Source organism: Sapajus apella, unplaced genomic scaffold, assembly GCF_009761245.1.
Source record: "Sapajus apella isolate SASKATOON/1434 unplaced genomic scaffold, GSC_monkey_1.0 scaffold6, whole genome shotgun sequence".
NCBI lineage: Eukaryota > Metazoa > Chordata > Mammalia > Primates > Cebidae > Sapajus > Sapajus apella.
Window position 1 is genome coordinate 39,954,622 of NW_022436946.1, and position 16,787 is coordinate 39,971,408.

A 16,787-nucleotide genomic window follows, 5' to 3' on the forward strand; every position below is an offset into this window, starting at 1 on the left:
CTTCTTTTCTTTATAAAATTACTCAGTCTCAGGCATTTCTTTATGGCAATGCAAAAATGGCCTAACACACCTTGTGATCTTTTCTCTTTAGATCCCTGTTTGAGGACATGATTCCCCTCCATGCATGCATACACACATTCACTACATTTCCATTATGCACACGCATGTGGGTGTATATATTTATGTTAGGCATATATATATATATATATATATGTACACACACACATACGTATCTACAGCATATCTATTATTAACTGCTGTAGGTTTCTTATCTTTTTTTTATAATAGGATTTAAACTCAACAAGAAAATCCAGGCTTACAAAATTTGAATTAAAAAAAAAATTAGAAAGCACTTAACAAGGCCATTAAGGGAATTAAAAGCCCTCCCTAACATGTGAAGAGAGTACTTAGATACCTATGCTTTCCCTGTAAAGCATCCTCAAACTGCCTATGTAACTAGTTATATTAAAAACTAAATGGTACTTCCTAGAGACAAACATGCATGCTAGCACGTGAAGCCTCAAGAACAGTTTTTGAAATGAATCAGAAAAAGGGTCAGGTGAATTGCCTACATAGCATCAATCTGCCCACATAAACCAAGGGTAAAATTCCTAACAACTTAATCTCACTATTCTGGTTGCTTTTGTTTGCTTGTTTTCTGAGAGAGAGAAAGTCTCACTCTGTCACCCAGGCTGGAGTGCAGTGGCATGATCATAGCTCACTGCAGCCTCGAACTCCTAGGCTCAAGGGATCCTCTGCCCTTAGCCTCCCACATAGCTGGGACTACAGGTGTGCACTACCATGCTAGGCTAATTTTTGTATTTGTTGTAGAGATGGGGTCTCACTATGCTGCCCAGGCTGGTCTCAAACTCCTGGGCTCAAGCAATCCTCCTGTCTTGGTCTCCCAAAATGCAGGATTACAAGCGTGAGCCACTGCACCCAGTGGTTTTTTTTTTTTTTTCCCCTGTTTCTTAGTGTATCTTCCTGCCTAGCCCAGAGGCATAACATGAGACGACTGATTTAAGTTTTGCAAAGTTGTCTTGAGTGGTTTAAAGAAAATTGTTCTATATTGTCACCATTATATAATACCCATTGTAATTTAAAAATAAATTATACACCCCAATGACACCATGCTTCTTAAAATAAAGAAGACTGTTTTAGTCACATTATTCATAAAATCATTCCTTTCATAGTTCCTCTTTCAGTTGTGCATAATTTTGCCTTACCTTTCCATTTGTGCACATTACTTTCTCATGACTATCTTTATCCTTTATATTATTCTTTCTTTTTTAAACATGGACAGCTACACAGTCATTCTGTCTATCCTCTAGTCTTATTAAAAAGCACATTACTTCATCCTTAAGTAACAAGAATGACCCTTATTACAGGGACAATGAAGATAGGAGAGGGCAGAAGAACAGATGCCTTTTTTCATAGTGACATACACTCCGAGGGATATGTCTGTTGGCACGCGACAGAAGCAACCGATAAGGATTCTCCTCTCTGGGTTTTCAGAGGGAGCATGGCCCTGTCAACACTTAGAATTCAGACTCCTAGCCTCCAGAGCTGCAAGACAATACATTTCTATTGTTTTGAGCCACCGGTTTGTGCTGTTTTGACACAGCAGTCCTGGGAAACGAATGTGGATTTCCCTTGTGTGTGTGAGCGGGGGCACATGTGATTTGCTCCTGACCAAAGGGATATGGCAAAGACGACAGGATGTCACTCCCATGATCATCGGTCTTGCTGGCACACTCGGTCTTGCTGGCACACTCATTCTCTTGTAAGCTGTGAAGACGCATGCTGTTATAAGTCCTACAGCCATAAGGCACTGAATTCTGCCAACACGTGAGCTGGGGGTGGTTCCTTCCCAATGGCAGCCTTGAGAGACGCTAAGCAGGGGGCACCCAGTTAAGTTGTGCATAAACGTCTGATACACAGACATTGTGAGATAATGCATGTGTGCTGTTTTAAGCTGCTAAGTTTATAGTCATTTGTTACACAGCACAGAAAACTAATACAGTTGGACAGGAGTGTAAGACCCAGCTTTGCAGTCTCTCTGGGCCGAGAAAATGTGGATAGCTGACTCTTACGGATACTATCCCAGATGCTTCTGAAGCTGCCAGCACTGGGGACTCTCTTGCAATTCCCTTTTGTCAGGCAGTTTCCTGTAACTCCTTCCTTGGCTTGGTAGGTATCTGGTGTTACCTTAAGAATCCGGTGTTTACCTCCTGGATCTTGCTGCTAGAGTCTCTCTGTCCTTCCAGGAGCCTTACTGGCCAGGACCCAGCCCAACTCCATGCTGGCACCCTCCTCCATGAGGCCCACATCCAGTTACTAGTCAACACTCAAGTACACTTTGGCCCACCCAACTGGAGGAGTACAGACAGTTCCCAACGTGGCACACTCTCCTCAGCCTATCCCTCCGCTTCAGATTTGCTGTGCAACAGCCGAGGGTCTACACTCTGGGTCTCTTCAACAGCAGGATACTATGTCAAGCTCACCCAGAGTCCTGTTGAAGCCCACTATATTTTCACTGAGGGTGGTTGTTACTGCAGGCATAGTTCACTCCCAAGGACCTCTTTATCAATCTTCTTCTCCATATTCTGTAAACTTTTCTATCCTTAATCTAATACAAGGGCTGAAGACTCATGAAATCAACCACTGAGCACTTCCTTCATAAATTCTGTGCATGGGGGTTTGTTTCACAATCACTTTGGTCTGTGATACCCATTGTATTGGCAATTCCATCAGAATGGAGGCAGGAAAGTACCATTTTATCACCCTGTTCCATGTAGTATTCACAAGTCATAAAACAGTAGAATTTAATGAGTATAATTTAGTGCTAATATCACAATTCATTTCTAGCTGACATTTAAAAAAATTCAGCGATATTTACACTGTTAGACAATTGTCGAGACATTGAACCCTATTTAAAAAAATGACTCAACACCCTCAAGAAATTGTATCTATATACTGCAAGCAGAAAAATAGAAAGAGACAGAAGCCAAGGACTTAAACTGTGTTACATTATATAAAAACTGTAATTATGGGTGCCAAAATGCAAAAGTGTCCTATTTAAAATACAAATGTTTATTCATTCATTTACTGAACAAATATTTACTGAGCACCTTCTAAGTGACAGACTGTTTTATTTAAACTTTAAAAATATTTAATTTTAATTTTACTTAGCCACATAGCTTTTAGAAATGTATAAAAAATGCACTTCAGAGTAAGTCTTAAAAATACCTATTACTTCAGAATTACCTGAAAAGGCATTGCTGTAATATCTAGACAGGGTTTGCATAATGTCTTTTGAGTGCTGGGTCCATGGTGCTATCTTTCTGTAGGTTTTCACGCGATGAACAAGTTGAGAACCACCATACTGAAGGGATAAGGTATCGCCATGATCTTCATAGAGTTCCTCAAATAACCTAAAAAAAAAGAAAAACTCACTTTAAAGAATTTTACCAAAATCAAAGCACAAGTTATTTACTTAGCCAAATTCCAAACAAATCTTACATTTTAAAAATTCTTCTGAGCCTTTCAAGTTAGACTCTTTAACATCTTGAAAATAAATGCAAATGCTAATATAGTTTTGAGTGATACTCCAATAAACACCAAAACCACAGAAAACACTAAAACGGAAGCAGGGACACCAAAAACATAACCCACCAAAGCCAGACCAGGCTGTTTCTAACCATATTTAAAGACTCCAAACTTTCTGTAGCCTGCCAGAGCAATTCACCTCACGTGACAGAATGTACTGTGCTCTCTGAATTGCCTCTGAAAAAAGAATATGCTCCTGTCACAGTGTCTTAGTCCATTCGAGCTGCTACAACAAGACACCATAAACTGGGTGGCTTATAAACAGCAAACATTTATTTCTCACATTTCTGGAGGCTGGGAAGCACAAGATCAAGAAGCTGGTAGATGTGGTGTCTGGTGAGGGCCCATTTCCTAGATCACAGATGGCATTCTCATTGTGTCCTCACATGATGGAAGGGGCTAGCTAGCTTTCTTCAGTCTTTTATAATAAGGACACTAGTCCCAATCATGAGGGTTCCTCTCAGCTCCACTCATTTTTCAAAGGTCATATGTCCTAATACTACCCCTTTGGGGGTTAGGATTTCAACATATGAACTTAGGGAAGACACAAAGATTCAAATCACAGCAGACTAACAAATCATATTCTTTCTTAGATATGTACTTTTGAAACTTGTGTTTCTTCAAGTGCCTGTTAATACTTCCAGTGCAGTGATATCTGTTGGTCTGGCCATTTGTTAATCTGATTACTTTCCTAAGCTGAGCCTTTGTGACAATTTCTGATGACCAGTACCAGCTATCATTAACTATATTTTCAAAAAATTATACTTCATGGACTGCCACAGATCCAAAAGACAGTGAAGAAATAGTAATCCTTAATGAAGAATCAATCTTTTAAACATCTCAGATTTTTAGTATGTAGGAAGACACAGTACTTTAAAAAAAAAATGCCATATGGATTTGTTTTTTTAAAAAAAACACCCACTAGTTTGTCTAAGTACTTTGGATTTATCTAAAGAATGTGGTGTTTATTCATAATTAACACAAGCAAAAACAACAACAAAAGAAAAACCCAAAGCCGAAACCATGGCAAGAATACATAAGTCTTTAATAGAAATATTTATTCTAAGACACCAAGAACATACACTAGGGAAAGGACACCCTCTTCAACAAATGGGTGCTGGGAAAATTGGATATTCAAATGCAGAAGAATGAAATTGGTCCCCCATCTCTCATCGAGTACAAAAATCAACTCAAGATAGATCAAGACTTCAACATAAGATCAAAAACTATAAAACTAGTAGAAGAAAACATAAGAAAAACAATTAGTTTGAATAATGTTTTCTAGCAACATAATTTTTGAGAAGCTAAAAGTAGGAACATATTCATAAAAAAAATCTTATTATTAACCAGATTTGCCTTCTGTCATTACCAGCATTCAAACAGCAAAACATAAGGCTTACCTAACTGCATCTGTATCAAACTGTAGATTAGGTTTGTCAATCAATCCCAATGAATACAGCTGATAGGCCAGAGCACATTTTCCCACCATAAACTGTGCTGTGTTGGTGCGATCTAAACAGTCTACACAGTTGGTTCGAAGGATGCCAGTCTAAAGAGAAATACCTTAAGAGTTTCAATCATTATTTCATAACCAAAGAACTTCCATACTACTTTAGATTTCTTTTCTTTAAGAAGCAAAAAAAAGAAGAAAAGAAAAGAAACGAAAAAGTCTGTGGGCAGGTGTTATTCCTGAACAAATATTATTCAGTTTTGCGTAAAGTCAAAAAAATGAAGACTTTTTTTTTTTTTTTGAGATGGAGTCTCACTCTGTCACCCAGGCTAGAGTGCAGTGGCGAGGTCTCGGCTCACTGCAACCTCCGCTTCCTGGTTCAAGCGATTCTCCTCTCAGCCTCCCAAGTAGCTGGGATTACAGGTGCCCACCACCATGCCTGGCTAATTTTTTGTATTTTTAGGACAGATGGGGTTTCACTGTGTTAGCCAGGATGGTCTCAATCTCCTGACCTTATGATCTGCTCGCCTCAGCCTCCCAAAGTGCTGGGATTACAGGCATGAGCCATCACGCCTGGCCTGAAGAACATTTTTAAAGTTGCATAAGGTTATACATGCTGATGTAACAGTATCATTAAATATTCTGGTCTATATTTGAATTTACTTTGTTAGTTTAACAAAATAAAACAAATAACTAACAATTTCCACATGTATCAATTAGCAAAATATGTGCTTTTTTCTGACATATCTCCTTTATTATACAACCCAAATATTCAGTGGTTAGGGCCATATCAGTCTTAAAGCATAGTTAACATATTTAGTATATACACTTGGCTTCTTTTTTAAAGTCACTTTACTTTATTCTCATCATGCTCCTGTTTGTGTTTCTATTTCTAGTAATCAAATTTTCACATACAGAAAAAATTCATAGGCCATATTATTTCAGCTACACATTTTTCTTTTCTTCTTTTTTTTTTTTTCTTTAGATGGAATGTCACTCTGCCACGCAGGCTGGAGTGCAGTGGCGTGATCTCTGCTCACTGCAACCTCTGCCTCCTGGGTTCAAGCAATTCTCCTGCCTCAGCCTCCCACATAGCTAGAACTACAGGCACATGTCACCACACCTGGCTAATTTCTCTGTATTTTTAGTAGAGATGGAGTTTCACTGTGTTAGCCAGGATGGTCTCAATTTCCTGACCTCGTGATCCACTTGCCTCGGCCTCCCAAAGTGCTGGGATTACAGGCATGAGCAACCGCGCCTGGCCAGCTACACATTTTTCATAAGCATTAAAGACTAGAAGTAAGGCTTTTAACAACATTCTCAAATAATAATTCTGCATTAAATAAGATATAGGTCTCTCCATGATTGCTTGCAGAAAACATACAGTACACAATGGATACAGATATATTCACTATGAATATAATATTGTGTATACCTGCAGGCGACCAGTGGGAATCACACATCCTCCTAGTTCATTCCACCTGTATTGAAAAATAAACATTTTTTAAAAAGTTAATGACAGAATATTTATTTTTGGTACCAGCTCCTTGTTAAGAATCATAGAATCAAAATAATAGAGCTGAAGGCTCCTGAAAAATCAGCTGATCCTGCCCACTCTCATTCTTTCAGGTAAGTAAACATGCAAATGACTGAGACAGACTGCTTACCACACTCTCCTCAAAGAGTCCAGGAAAGGGGCAATTTAATTTGCCCAAGTGCCCACTGTGGCATTTTGTTACCTATGCTCAACCAAAATCTCCCTTGCTTTCATTCAAATGCACTTCTTATTTGGTCTCTATACACATGAATAATAATCGTAGGGCGGAGTACAAGGGGGTGGGGCAATCTCGGCTCACTACAACCTCGGCCTCCCAGGTTCAAGCAATTCTCCTGCCTCAGCCTCCCGAGTAGCTGGGATTACAGGCACCATGCCCAGCTAATTTTTGTATTTTTAGTAGAGACAAGGTTTCACCATGTTGGCCAGGATGGTCTCGATCTCTTGACCTCATTATCCGCCCACCTTGGCCTCCCAAAGTGCTGGGGTTACAGGCGTGAGCCACCGCATCCAGCTCGTAGGAATCTTTCTAATAAAATCTTCCAAGCCTTAGCCTTCCCAGCTCAACATTAGGATTCTCCACCTCCTCCAGCTTTTATTCATGGAGGCTTTGTTGTATTTCTTCAGTTGGTTTTACAGGTTTCTTTTTAGAGACTACTTATTTTCTCCATGTGCAATGAATACATAGGAATATGTTTTGTTATGAAATACTATAGATAATGTTAATATTTTAATTATTTAAAAGACGGTGCTGTACAGAAAAGAATTAACCGAACAGTCCTAACTGCTATCCTTAGAAAGTCCTGCTTATAAGGTTGGAGCTTGGTCAATGTCTGGGAACTTAAATTTCAGGAGGATTTCCATCATTCCCAGAACTGATAAGAGTGGCTCACTGTGCTGAAATGGTTTGTATAAATAATACGGTTTTTCCTGAACCCTTTTTTCCCTCTGGAAGTCAGGAATTTTGGTATATGACAGGCAGAGGCTGCCTATGTGACCAGCCTCCAGTAAAAAACAGAGTCTCCAACACGCTTCCTTGACTGGCAACATTTCACCCATGCTTCACAACCTGTTTCTTGGGAGAATTAAGTGTGTTCTCTGTGACACCACTAGGGAGAAGACTCTGGAAGCTTGTTTTTCCCTTTTAATTTCACTTTATATCCTTTCACCACAATAAATTATAGCCAGAATCCAACAACAGGCTGAGTCCTTTCAGTTCTCCTAGTGAATCACTGAATCTGGGAGTGGTCTTAGGGGACCCCTGTCATGGGTACCCTAAAATTCAAACAATTAGCAAGTGCAAACAATGCAAACTATAACAAAAGAATTACTTCCAAAGACATATATACAATATAGTTGGTTGTTTTTTGTTGTCTTATCATTGTAGTTAACTACATTAACTGAAAATAAAATGCCAGAAATACATAATATTGGTTTCTTTTTTTTTTTTTTTTTTTTTTTGAGATGGATTTTACCTCTTGTACCCAGGAGGCGGAGGTTGGGGACGATCTAGGCTCACCGCAACCTCCGCCTCCTGGGTTCAGGCAATTCTCCTGCCTCAGCCTCCTGAGTGGCTGGGATTACAGGCACGCACCACCATGCCCAGCTAATTTTTTGTATTTTTAGTAGAGACGGGGTTTCACCATGTTGACCAGGATTAGTCTCGATCTCTTGACCTCGTGATCCACCCGCCTCAGCCTCCCAAAGTGCTGGGATTACAGGCGTGAGCCACCGCGCCCGGCTATAATATTGGTTTCTTAAAAGAAAAAGCATAAATCCTTGCTCTGAAGAAGCTCCCAAAATAGTAATGAAAGATTTGTGAGCAAATAACTATAATACAATAAGTACCATTTTCACAAAATTGTTAGTACCAAATCTATAAGAAAAATGTCTGTTTCTATTTCAATAGTGAAAAATAGAGTGAACTGTTGAAAATTTTACTTACAGAAATATTTTATGTAACATTTGTTTTATGAAGCAAGAGATAAAGATCCCATGGCTTCCATCTCAAGGTATGTAAGTAATCACCAAAAGAATTCCCATGTCCCAGTGAACATACAGTACACAGTCATGTGAGCAGTTTGCCTCCCCCTAGGACTAAATTAATCTAATTTCCAAGCAGTACTAACTGCTCATATTTAGAATACCCACAAGAGCAAAAATCATGGCTTACTGTAAGTTTTAAAATAGCATACATACTTTTCATCTGGCCGCAAAATGCTGCAGTAAGAATCAGGGCGGTTTACAAAGAAACCTGTTTTCTTCACCACACTTTCTGCAATCACATTCAGTCGATCAAGAACATTACACAGCTTGCTGAGGAGAGAAGGAAGAATGAGAAAAGTGAGAAGAAGACAAGTTTTAATACATATTTATCCTTATATCTAAAACCAGTAAAGTCTATACGAATAATATTTAGGGATATAATTTTTAAAATCTCTTGGCTGGTACTTGATAGGAACATGTGACAATGTCTAGAATATAATGTATACTTGGTAACCAGCAACATTTTATGTGCAAGAGACACAAAAGACCTGTAACTTAATATCAAATATTGGTGATCCTTAATCTTGGTATATAACATCCCTGTATGAGCTTTCTCCAAAGACTTTCACTCCTCAAGAGCTGTCAAGTCAATACACATTCATAAAATGGCTGTGAAAAGAGCACCATGCACAGTGCAGCTGGCAGAGGGAAAAGAAAGGAAAATAATATGAATGGCAACCGGGCACAGTGGCTCACCCCTGTAATCCCAGCACTTTCAGAGGCCGATGAGGGTGGATCACTTTAGGTCAGGAGTTTGAGACCACCCTGGCCAACATGGTGAAACCCCATCTCCACTAAAAGCACAACATTAGCTAGGCATGGTGGTGCATGACTGTAGTCCCAGCTACTTGGGAGGCTGAGGCTGGAGAATCGCTTGAACCCGGGAGGTAGAGTCTGCAGTAAGCTGAGATTGCACCACTGCACTCCAGCCTGGGCAACAGAGCGAGACTCTGTTTAAATAGTAATAATAATAAATACAAACGGCAACTACTTGTACCAAACTTATACTCAGGAAAGTGTGTGTGCGTGCGTGCGTGTGTGCATGCGTGTGTGTGTGTTTATCTAACTGTATAAAATCATTTAGAAAAAAGTACAATGAGTTAGGTACAAAACAATACAGTAACATTTTAAAAAATGAGAATGTAAGCAAACCTAGAGCTTGTATGATGTGTAGTAAGTGAACAAAAGTACAAGATTTAACAAAGGTAAGTTCCTTAGAAGAGATGAGTTTTGAATCAGATGTTGAAATATAAAAGAGAGGTGGGAAAATATCCTAGGGAGGGTGAAGAATAGGAATGGAATGGAGGCTTAGGGATAGGACTTTGGCTGCTACATTTGTGGCAGAGCATGAAGATTGGGTTTTCTGGAACAGAACAGCCCTTGGGATAAATAAAAAGTGATTGCATTCTGAAGCCAAACAGATGATGAGGTTTTAACGTTACACTAAGGAATTTGGATCTACTATATACAATCAGGAATGATCACAGGTTCATCCACGAGTGATATCTGAGAAAGTTTTTAATAGTGAGACAGAATGATATAGAAAAAAGTGAAACTAATGCCTTTAAGGAATATTCATAGAGATGTTCTGAAATGACTAGATATTTCAAACAATTTGCAAATGGTATATATGATAGTAAAAAAAAAAAAAAAACTTTGGTGAGTTTATTGATGTACTCAAAACAGCCCCTCAACAGGTTCATGAAGGAAATTAAAAGGGTAACATTTACTTTACCACAGAGGTCAGCTTCCTGTTATTTGTCATTACAAGAAAAGGAAATGATCACAGCCAGACAGATGAGTATCATTCACCTTTTGGTATACTTGGCCATGTCCCAAGGAATATAAACAATAGTGTGCTCAGGAGGCAAAAACTGGTTGAGATAGGTCACAGCAGCAACAAGTTCTTCACTCAGAATTCTTTCATGCTTTCTTTTTTCCCGTTCCTTTATCAAAAATTAAACATTTTCAGTGTTCTAATTCCCTTAAATTAGAGGAACAGACTCAACATGTTTACTTGGACAAAAAATCCAAGTCTTAAATATACTAAAATGAAATCTAGCTACAATAATCAGAAATAAAAACACAAAGAAATAAACGCTCCATTTGATTAAAGTGAACAGATAATGGGCTTTAAAGAGTCAAGGAGATCAGATTTCTTCCTGGTACCCTCCCTGCACCCTGAGAAGCCCAGCTCGCCCCACATAGGCCCTGGCTCACACACTCCACACCCCACTCTGGCAGAGGAGACCCTTCCCAAGGACCAGAAGAAGGGAGCCTCTAACTTCAGCCAGCTAGATGCCAGAAAGACATCATCAACTGGTCTGAATGAACAATTCCTAAACTAGCACACAGGGAGCAGTTTTGAGCCTTCAGAGGACTTTAGAAATTAGACCGGCAAATACTCTGTGAGATAACCAAAACAGGCATTTTTTTTTTTTCTTTTTACACTGTGGTTGAATAAATTGAGGTTGAGAGGTATTCATGGAAACCTTGCCTTCTGCCTCCTTGCCTGGGACATCTCTTTAGATATTGCACTGTCTCTCACTCAAGAGAAGCTAGTACTTTATTGTACAGTTCTGTGGCTGGAATGCTAGCTCTGCCACTCACTAGTTATGTGGGCTTGGGCAATGTTCTCAATTTCCCTTGGCTTCCATTTTTCATCTATAAAATGGGATAACAACAGTGTTTTCCTTAGGGCATTAATGCGAGACTTAAATGAGATGGAGCATGGTGAATTTTGTTTTGTTTTTTAATACTTTAAGTTCTGGGATACATGTACAGAACATTCAGGTTTGTTACATAGGTATACACATCTCATGGTGGTTTTCTGCACCCATCAACCTCTCATCTACATTAGGTATTTGTCCTAATGCTATCCCTTCCCTGACCCCCCAGCCCCCAACAGGCCCTGGTGTGTGATGTTCTCCTCCCTGTGTCCACGTGTTCTCATTGTTCAACTCCCACTAAAGAGTAAGAACATGCAGTGTTTGGTTTTCTGTTCCTGTGTTAGCTTGCTGAGAATGATGGTTTCCAGTTTCATCCATGTCCCTGCAAAGGACATGAACTCATCTGTTTTTATGGCTACATAACATTCCATGGTGTATATGTGCCACATTTTCTTTATCCAGTCTGTCATTGCTGGGCATTTGGGTTGGTTCCAAGTCTTTGCTATTGTGAACAGTGCTGCAATAAACATATGTGTGCATGTGTCTTCATAGTAGAATGACTTATAATCCTTTCAGTATATGCCCAGTAATGGGATTGCTGGGTCAAATGGTATTTCTAGTTCTAGATCCGTGAGGAATCGCCACACTGTCTTCTACAATGGTTGAACTAATTTATACTCTCCAATAGTGTAAAAGCGTTCCTATTTCTCCATATCCTCTCCAGCATCTGCTGTGTCCTGATTTTTTAATGATTGCCATTCTAACTGGCATAAGATGGTATCTCATTGTGGTTTTGATTTGCATGTCTCTAATGACCAGTGATGATGAGCTTTTTTACGTATGTTTGTTGGCCGCATAAATGTCTTCTTTTGAGAAGTGTCTGTTCATATCTTTCAGCCACTTTTTGATAGGGTTGTTTTTTTCTTATAAATTTGTTTAAGTTCTTTGCAGATTCTGGATATTGGCCCTTTGTCAGTTGTATAGACTATAAAAATTTTCTCCCATTCTGTAGGTTGCCTGTTCACTCTGAAGATTGTTCCTTTTGCTGCGCAGAGGCTCTTTACTTTAATTAGATCCCATTTGTCAACTGTGGCTTTTGTTGCCATTGCTTTTGGTGAATTTGGTCATGAAGTCTTTGCCCATGCCTATGTCCTGAATGGTTTTGCCTAGGTTTTCTTCTAGGGTTTTTATGGTTTTAGGTCTTACATTTAAGTCTGTAATCCATCATGAGTTAATTTTTGTATATGGAGTAAGGAGGGGGTCCAATTTCAGTTTTCTGCATATGGCTAGCCAGTTTTCCCAACACCATTTATTAAATAGGGAATCCTTTCCCCATTGCTTGTTTTTGTCAGGTTTCTCAAAGATCAGATGGTTATAGATGTGTGGCATTATTTCTGAGGCCCCTGTTATGCCATTGGTCTATATATCTGTTTTGGTACCAGTAACATGCTGTTTCAGTTACTGTAGCCTTGTAGTATAGTTTGAAGTCAGGTAGCGTGATGCCTACAGCTTTCTTCTTTTGCTTAGGTTTGACTTGGCTATACAGGCTCTTTTTTGGTTCCATATGAAATTTAAAGTAGTTTTTTCCAATTCTGTAAGGAAAGCCAATGATAGCCTGATGGGGATAGCATTGAATCTATAAATTACTTTGGGCAGTATGTCCATTTTCATAATATTGATTCTTTGTATCCATGAGCATAGAATGCTTTTCCATTTGTTTGTGTCCTCTCTTATTTCCTTGAGCAGTGGTTTACAGTTCTCCTTAAAAAGGTCCAGCCAGGCGCGGTGGCTCACGCCTGTAATCCAAGCCCTTTGGAGGTTAAGGCGGGTGGATCACCTGAGGTCGGGAGTTCAAGACCAGCCAGACCAACATGATGAAACCCCGTCTTTAAAAAAAAAAAAAAAAAAAGAGGTCCTTCACATCCCTTGTAATTTGTATTCCTAAATATTTTATTCTCTTCATAACAATTGTGAATAAGAGTTCACTCATGATTTGGCTGTCTGTCTACTATTGGTGTATAGGAATGCTTGTGATTTTTGCACATTGATTTTTGTATCCTGAGATTTTGCCGAAGTTGCTTATAAGCTTAAGGAGCTTCTGGGCTGAGGCAATGAGGTTTTCTAAATATACAATCATGTCATCTGCAGAGATCATTTGACTTCCTCTCTTCCTATTTGAATATCCTTTATTTCTTTCTCTTGCCTGATTGCTTTGGCCAGAACTTCCAGTGCTATGTTGATAGAAATGGTGAGAGATGGTATCCTTGTCTTGTGCTGTTTTTCAAAGAAAATGCTTCCAGCTTTTGCACATTCAGTATAATATTGACTGGAGTTTGTTATAAATAGTTTTTATTATTTTGAGATACTGAAATGAGTTCCATCATGAAAGGTGTTGAATTTTATCAAAGGCCTTTTTTGCATCTATTGAGATAATCATGTGGTTTTTGTCACTGGTTCTGTTTATGTGATGGATTACATTTATTGATTTGCATCTGTTGAACCCAGCTGCATCCCAGGGATTAAGCTGACTTGATTGCCATGGAAGACCAAACAAATTCAAAAGCTAGCAGAAGACAAGAAATAACTAAGATCAGAGCAGAACTAAATGAGATAGACACAAAAGAACCCTTCAAAAAAAAAATCAATGAATCCAGAAACTGGTTTTTTGAAAAGATGAACAAAATACACAGACCTCTAGCCAGACTAATAAAGAAGAAGAAAGAAGTATCAAATAGACATAATAAAAAACGATAAAAGGGATATCACCACCAATCCTCCAGAAATACAAACTACCATCAGAGAATACTATAAACACCTCTACACAAATAAACTAGAAAATCTAGAAGACATAGATAAATTCCAGAATACATATACCCTCCCAAGACTAAACCAGGAAGAAGTCGAATCCCTGAATAGACCAACAACAAGTTCTGAAATTGAGGCAGTAATTAATAGCCTAACAACCAAAAAAAGCCCAAGACCAGCGGCTTCACAGCCAAATTCTACCAGAGGTGCAAGGAGGAGCTGGTACCATTCCTTCTGAAACTATTCCAAACAACAGAAAAAGAGGGACTCCTCCCTAACTCATTTTATGAGGCCAGCATCACCCTGATACCAAAACCTGGCAAAGACACAACAAAAAAAGAAAATTTCAGGCCAATATCCCTGATGAACATCAATGTGAAAATCCTCAATGAAATACTGGCAAACCGAATCCAGCAGTAGAGCATGGTGAGTTTTTATAGAACAGCTGGCATATGGTAAGTACCCTATAAAAATTTACCATTTTCATTGTTACCCTGATCAAGCCTTCACTTAGAAACAAAGAAAAACAATTAATGCCACAATAGTGAGACTGAAGTGGTTTTAAGGCACTATTGTTAGCATCAAAATTAGTCTGTGCTGTTTTCAATCATGGAAATTACTTTTCAATTGCCATGAATTTAATTAGATAACTACTGTAGAAACAAAAAGGGGTAGCTATTGTGCACAGCTGAATACATCAAATGAAATAATTAGATAAGAATTAAGAACAGTGTTAAATCAGCTTAGGATGAAAATATATTTTGCTTTTTTATATATCTGAGAAAATTAAATTATATATCTGAAATTTTTCTCAAAACAATTTAAATTCAACTAGGGAAACAAAATCTTTTTGAAATTCTTCTATCAAACCTGACATTTTGTGGGATGGAGAGGAAAGGTTATTTGAGCAACCTTCATTCATCTCTGCATGAAGAATCTGCTGTATCCATTGTCTGTCCATAGAGGATTAGTGTTAGTGGGTTGTTAGTCAACCCCTTTAGAGCCACAGACCCTTAACAACTAAACAAAAACTTTACATACACAAGTGATTTTGCATATCATTTCTTGTTTTTTTTTTTTTTTTTTTTTTTTTTTTTTTTATAAGGAGACAGGGTCTCACTCTGTCACCTAGGCTGGAACGCAGTAGTGCAATCATAGCTCACCGTATCCTGAACTCCTGGGCTCAAGTGATTCTCCTACTTCAGCCTTCCAAGTAGCTGGGACTACAGGTGTGCACCATGCCCAACTAATTGAAAAAAATTTTTTTTTTTTTTTTTAGAGATTGAGTCTCCTGTGCTGCTCAGGCTGGTCTCAGATTCCTGGCCTCATGTGAGCCTCCCACCTCAGCTTCCCAAGTCACTGGGATTAGAGACATGAGCCACCACATCCAGCTGCATATCATTTCAAAGGGTTCTGAGATCCCCCTAACAGCCATCCATGGGCCACAGATTAAAAACCTCTGATGTACAGTTTATACTTGATCCTAGTTTGGTCTCCTGTTGATACAGTGGCAGCACTGAAGGTACATGGATTGCTGCGAACTCTCTTTCAACCAGTGCCTCAAACTTTCACAACTGAGAAAAAATTCACAAAACAGGATAAAAGAGAAATTAAATCATGAAAAGCATTTCACTTTATTAACTCTTCATATAGTAGTAGAATGAAGAGTGAGTATCCCCCAGGTATCATTCTATTCACACATATATTCTTTGGACCTTTAATCACAGTTAATAAGGTCTCTTCCAAGTGACCTGAATAAACAATTTCTTTAATATTATGAATAAAATAACTAGTGCCATAAACAACAAAATATTTTTCTATTCCATGAAACAGCAATTTAATCTCCAAACTATTTCTGTAGCTAACTTTGAGTTATTGTCAGAATTTTTATTGCAATGGAACAATAAACAAGTACAACTTTAAAATCCACTGACCTTTAAATACATGAAAAAATAAATGTACATGTGAAATGTCTGGCAAAGAATACATTATAATCACATGTATATAATAGTATTTTTGTGTACACAATTATTAGAGAATTATTTCAAGCATTGTAGACTTGAATCTCCATTTAATGACAGCTTTTCAATCATACTATATGGACTCTGTAAAACATGAACTTATTTTTATTTTATTTTTTGAGGCAGGATCATGCCCTGCCGAAATCCACTAATTTAAATCTAGGTTTCTAATCCAGTAACACTTTATAATTTCATACTTTGGCAATAACTTATTTCTATACTAACAATATCTTATTTTCTATAAATTTACTGGAAAAGTGTCCATGAGCATTTTCACTAAAGTTTTCCTACTTTAAATTTTTAATTATGTATACTACAGCTACTGTTTAATACTAGGCCGAGGTTAGAGATTATCCACCTTATATTATTCTGTGTTGATATGCAGAGACATGAATATGAAACTTCTGAAATAAAATGTCTAGAAAATTATGTCTCTAATATCTGAGTGATTTATTTTACAAAGTCAGTCCCTAGTGGGATGCAATTACAAAGAGCAACATGGAAATAAATGAAGCCGAATGCCTCACTGTTCCACTCTTCTCCCCCAACTGTCAGTTTGGGGACATATTCCTCCACACACATAAAACACACACACACACACACACACACACACACACACACACACACACACA

The 16,787-nt window shown here is 38.3% G+C and overlaps 1 protein-coding gene across 6 annotated transcripts in view; it reads right to left on the reverse strand.

Moving 5' to 3' along the window:
* The window catches only part of FIG4 (FIG4 phosphoinositide 5-phosphatase), a 134,135-nt gene that overhangs the window by 61,376 nt on the left and 55,972 nt on the right, over positions 1–16,787 (reverse strand). For all 6 annotated transcript variants that reach the window (XR_004267896.1, XM_032275056.1, XM_032275060.1 and 3 more), the window contains 5 exons: positions 10,473–10,606; positions 8,814–8,930; positions 6,495–6,540; positions 5,010–5,158; positions 3,268–3,434 (listed from right to left, as the gene is read on the reverse strand). Coding sequence is in view for 5 of the 6 variants with exons in the window: in XM_032275056.1 (XP_032130947.1) it covers positions 3,268–3,434; positions 5,010–5,158; positions 6,495–6,540; positions 8,814–8,930; positions 10,473–10,606 (613 nt within the window). In the remaining variant the exon portion in view is untranslated. The remainder of the gene's footprint in view (positions 1–3,267; positions 3,435–5,009; positions 5,159–6,494; positions 6,541–8,813; positions 8,931–10,472; positions 10,607–16,787) is intronic.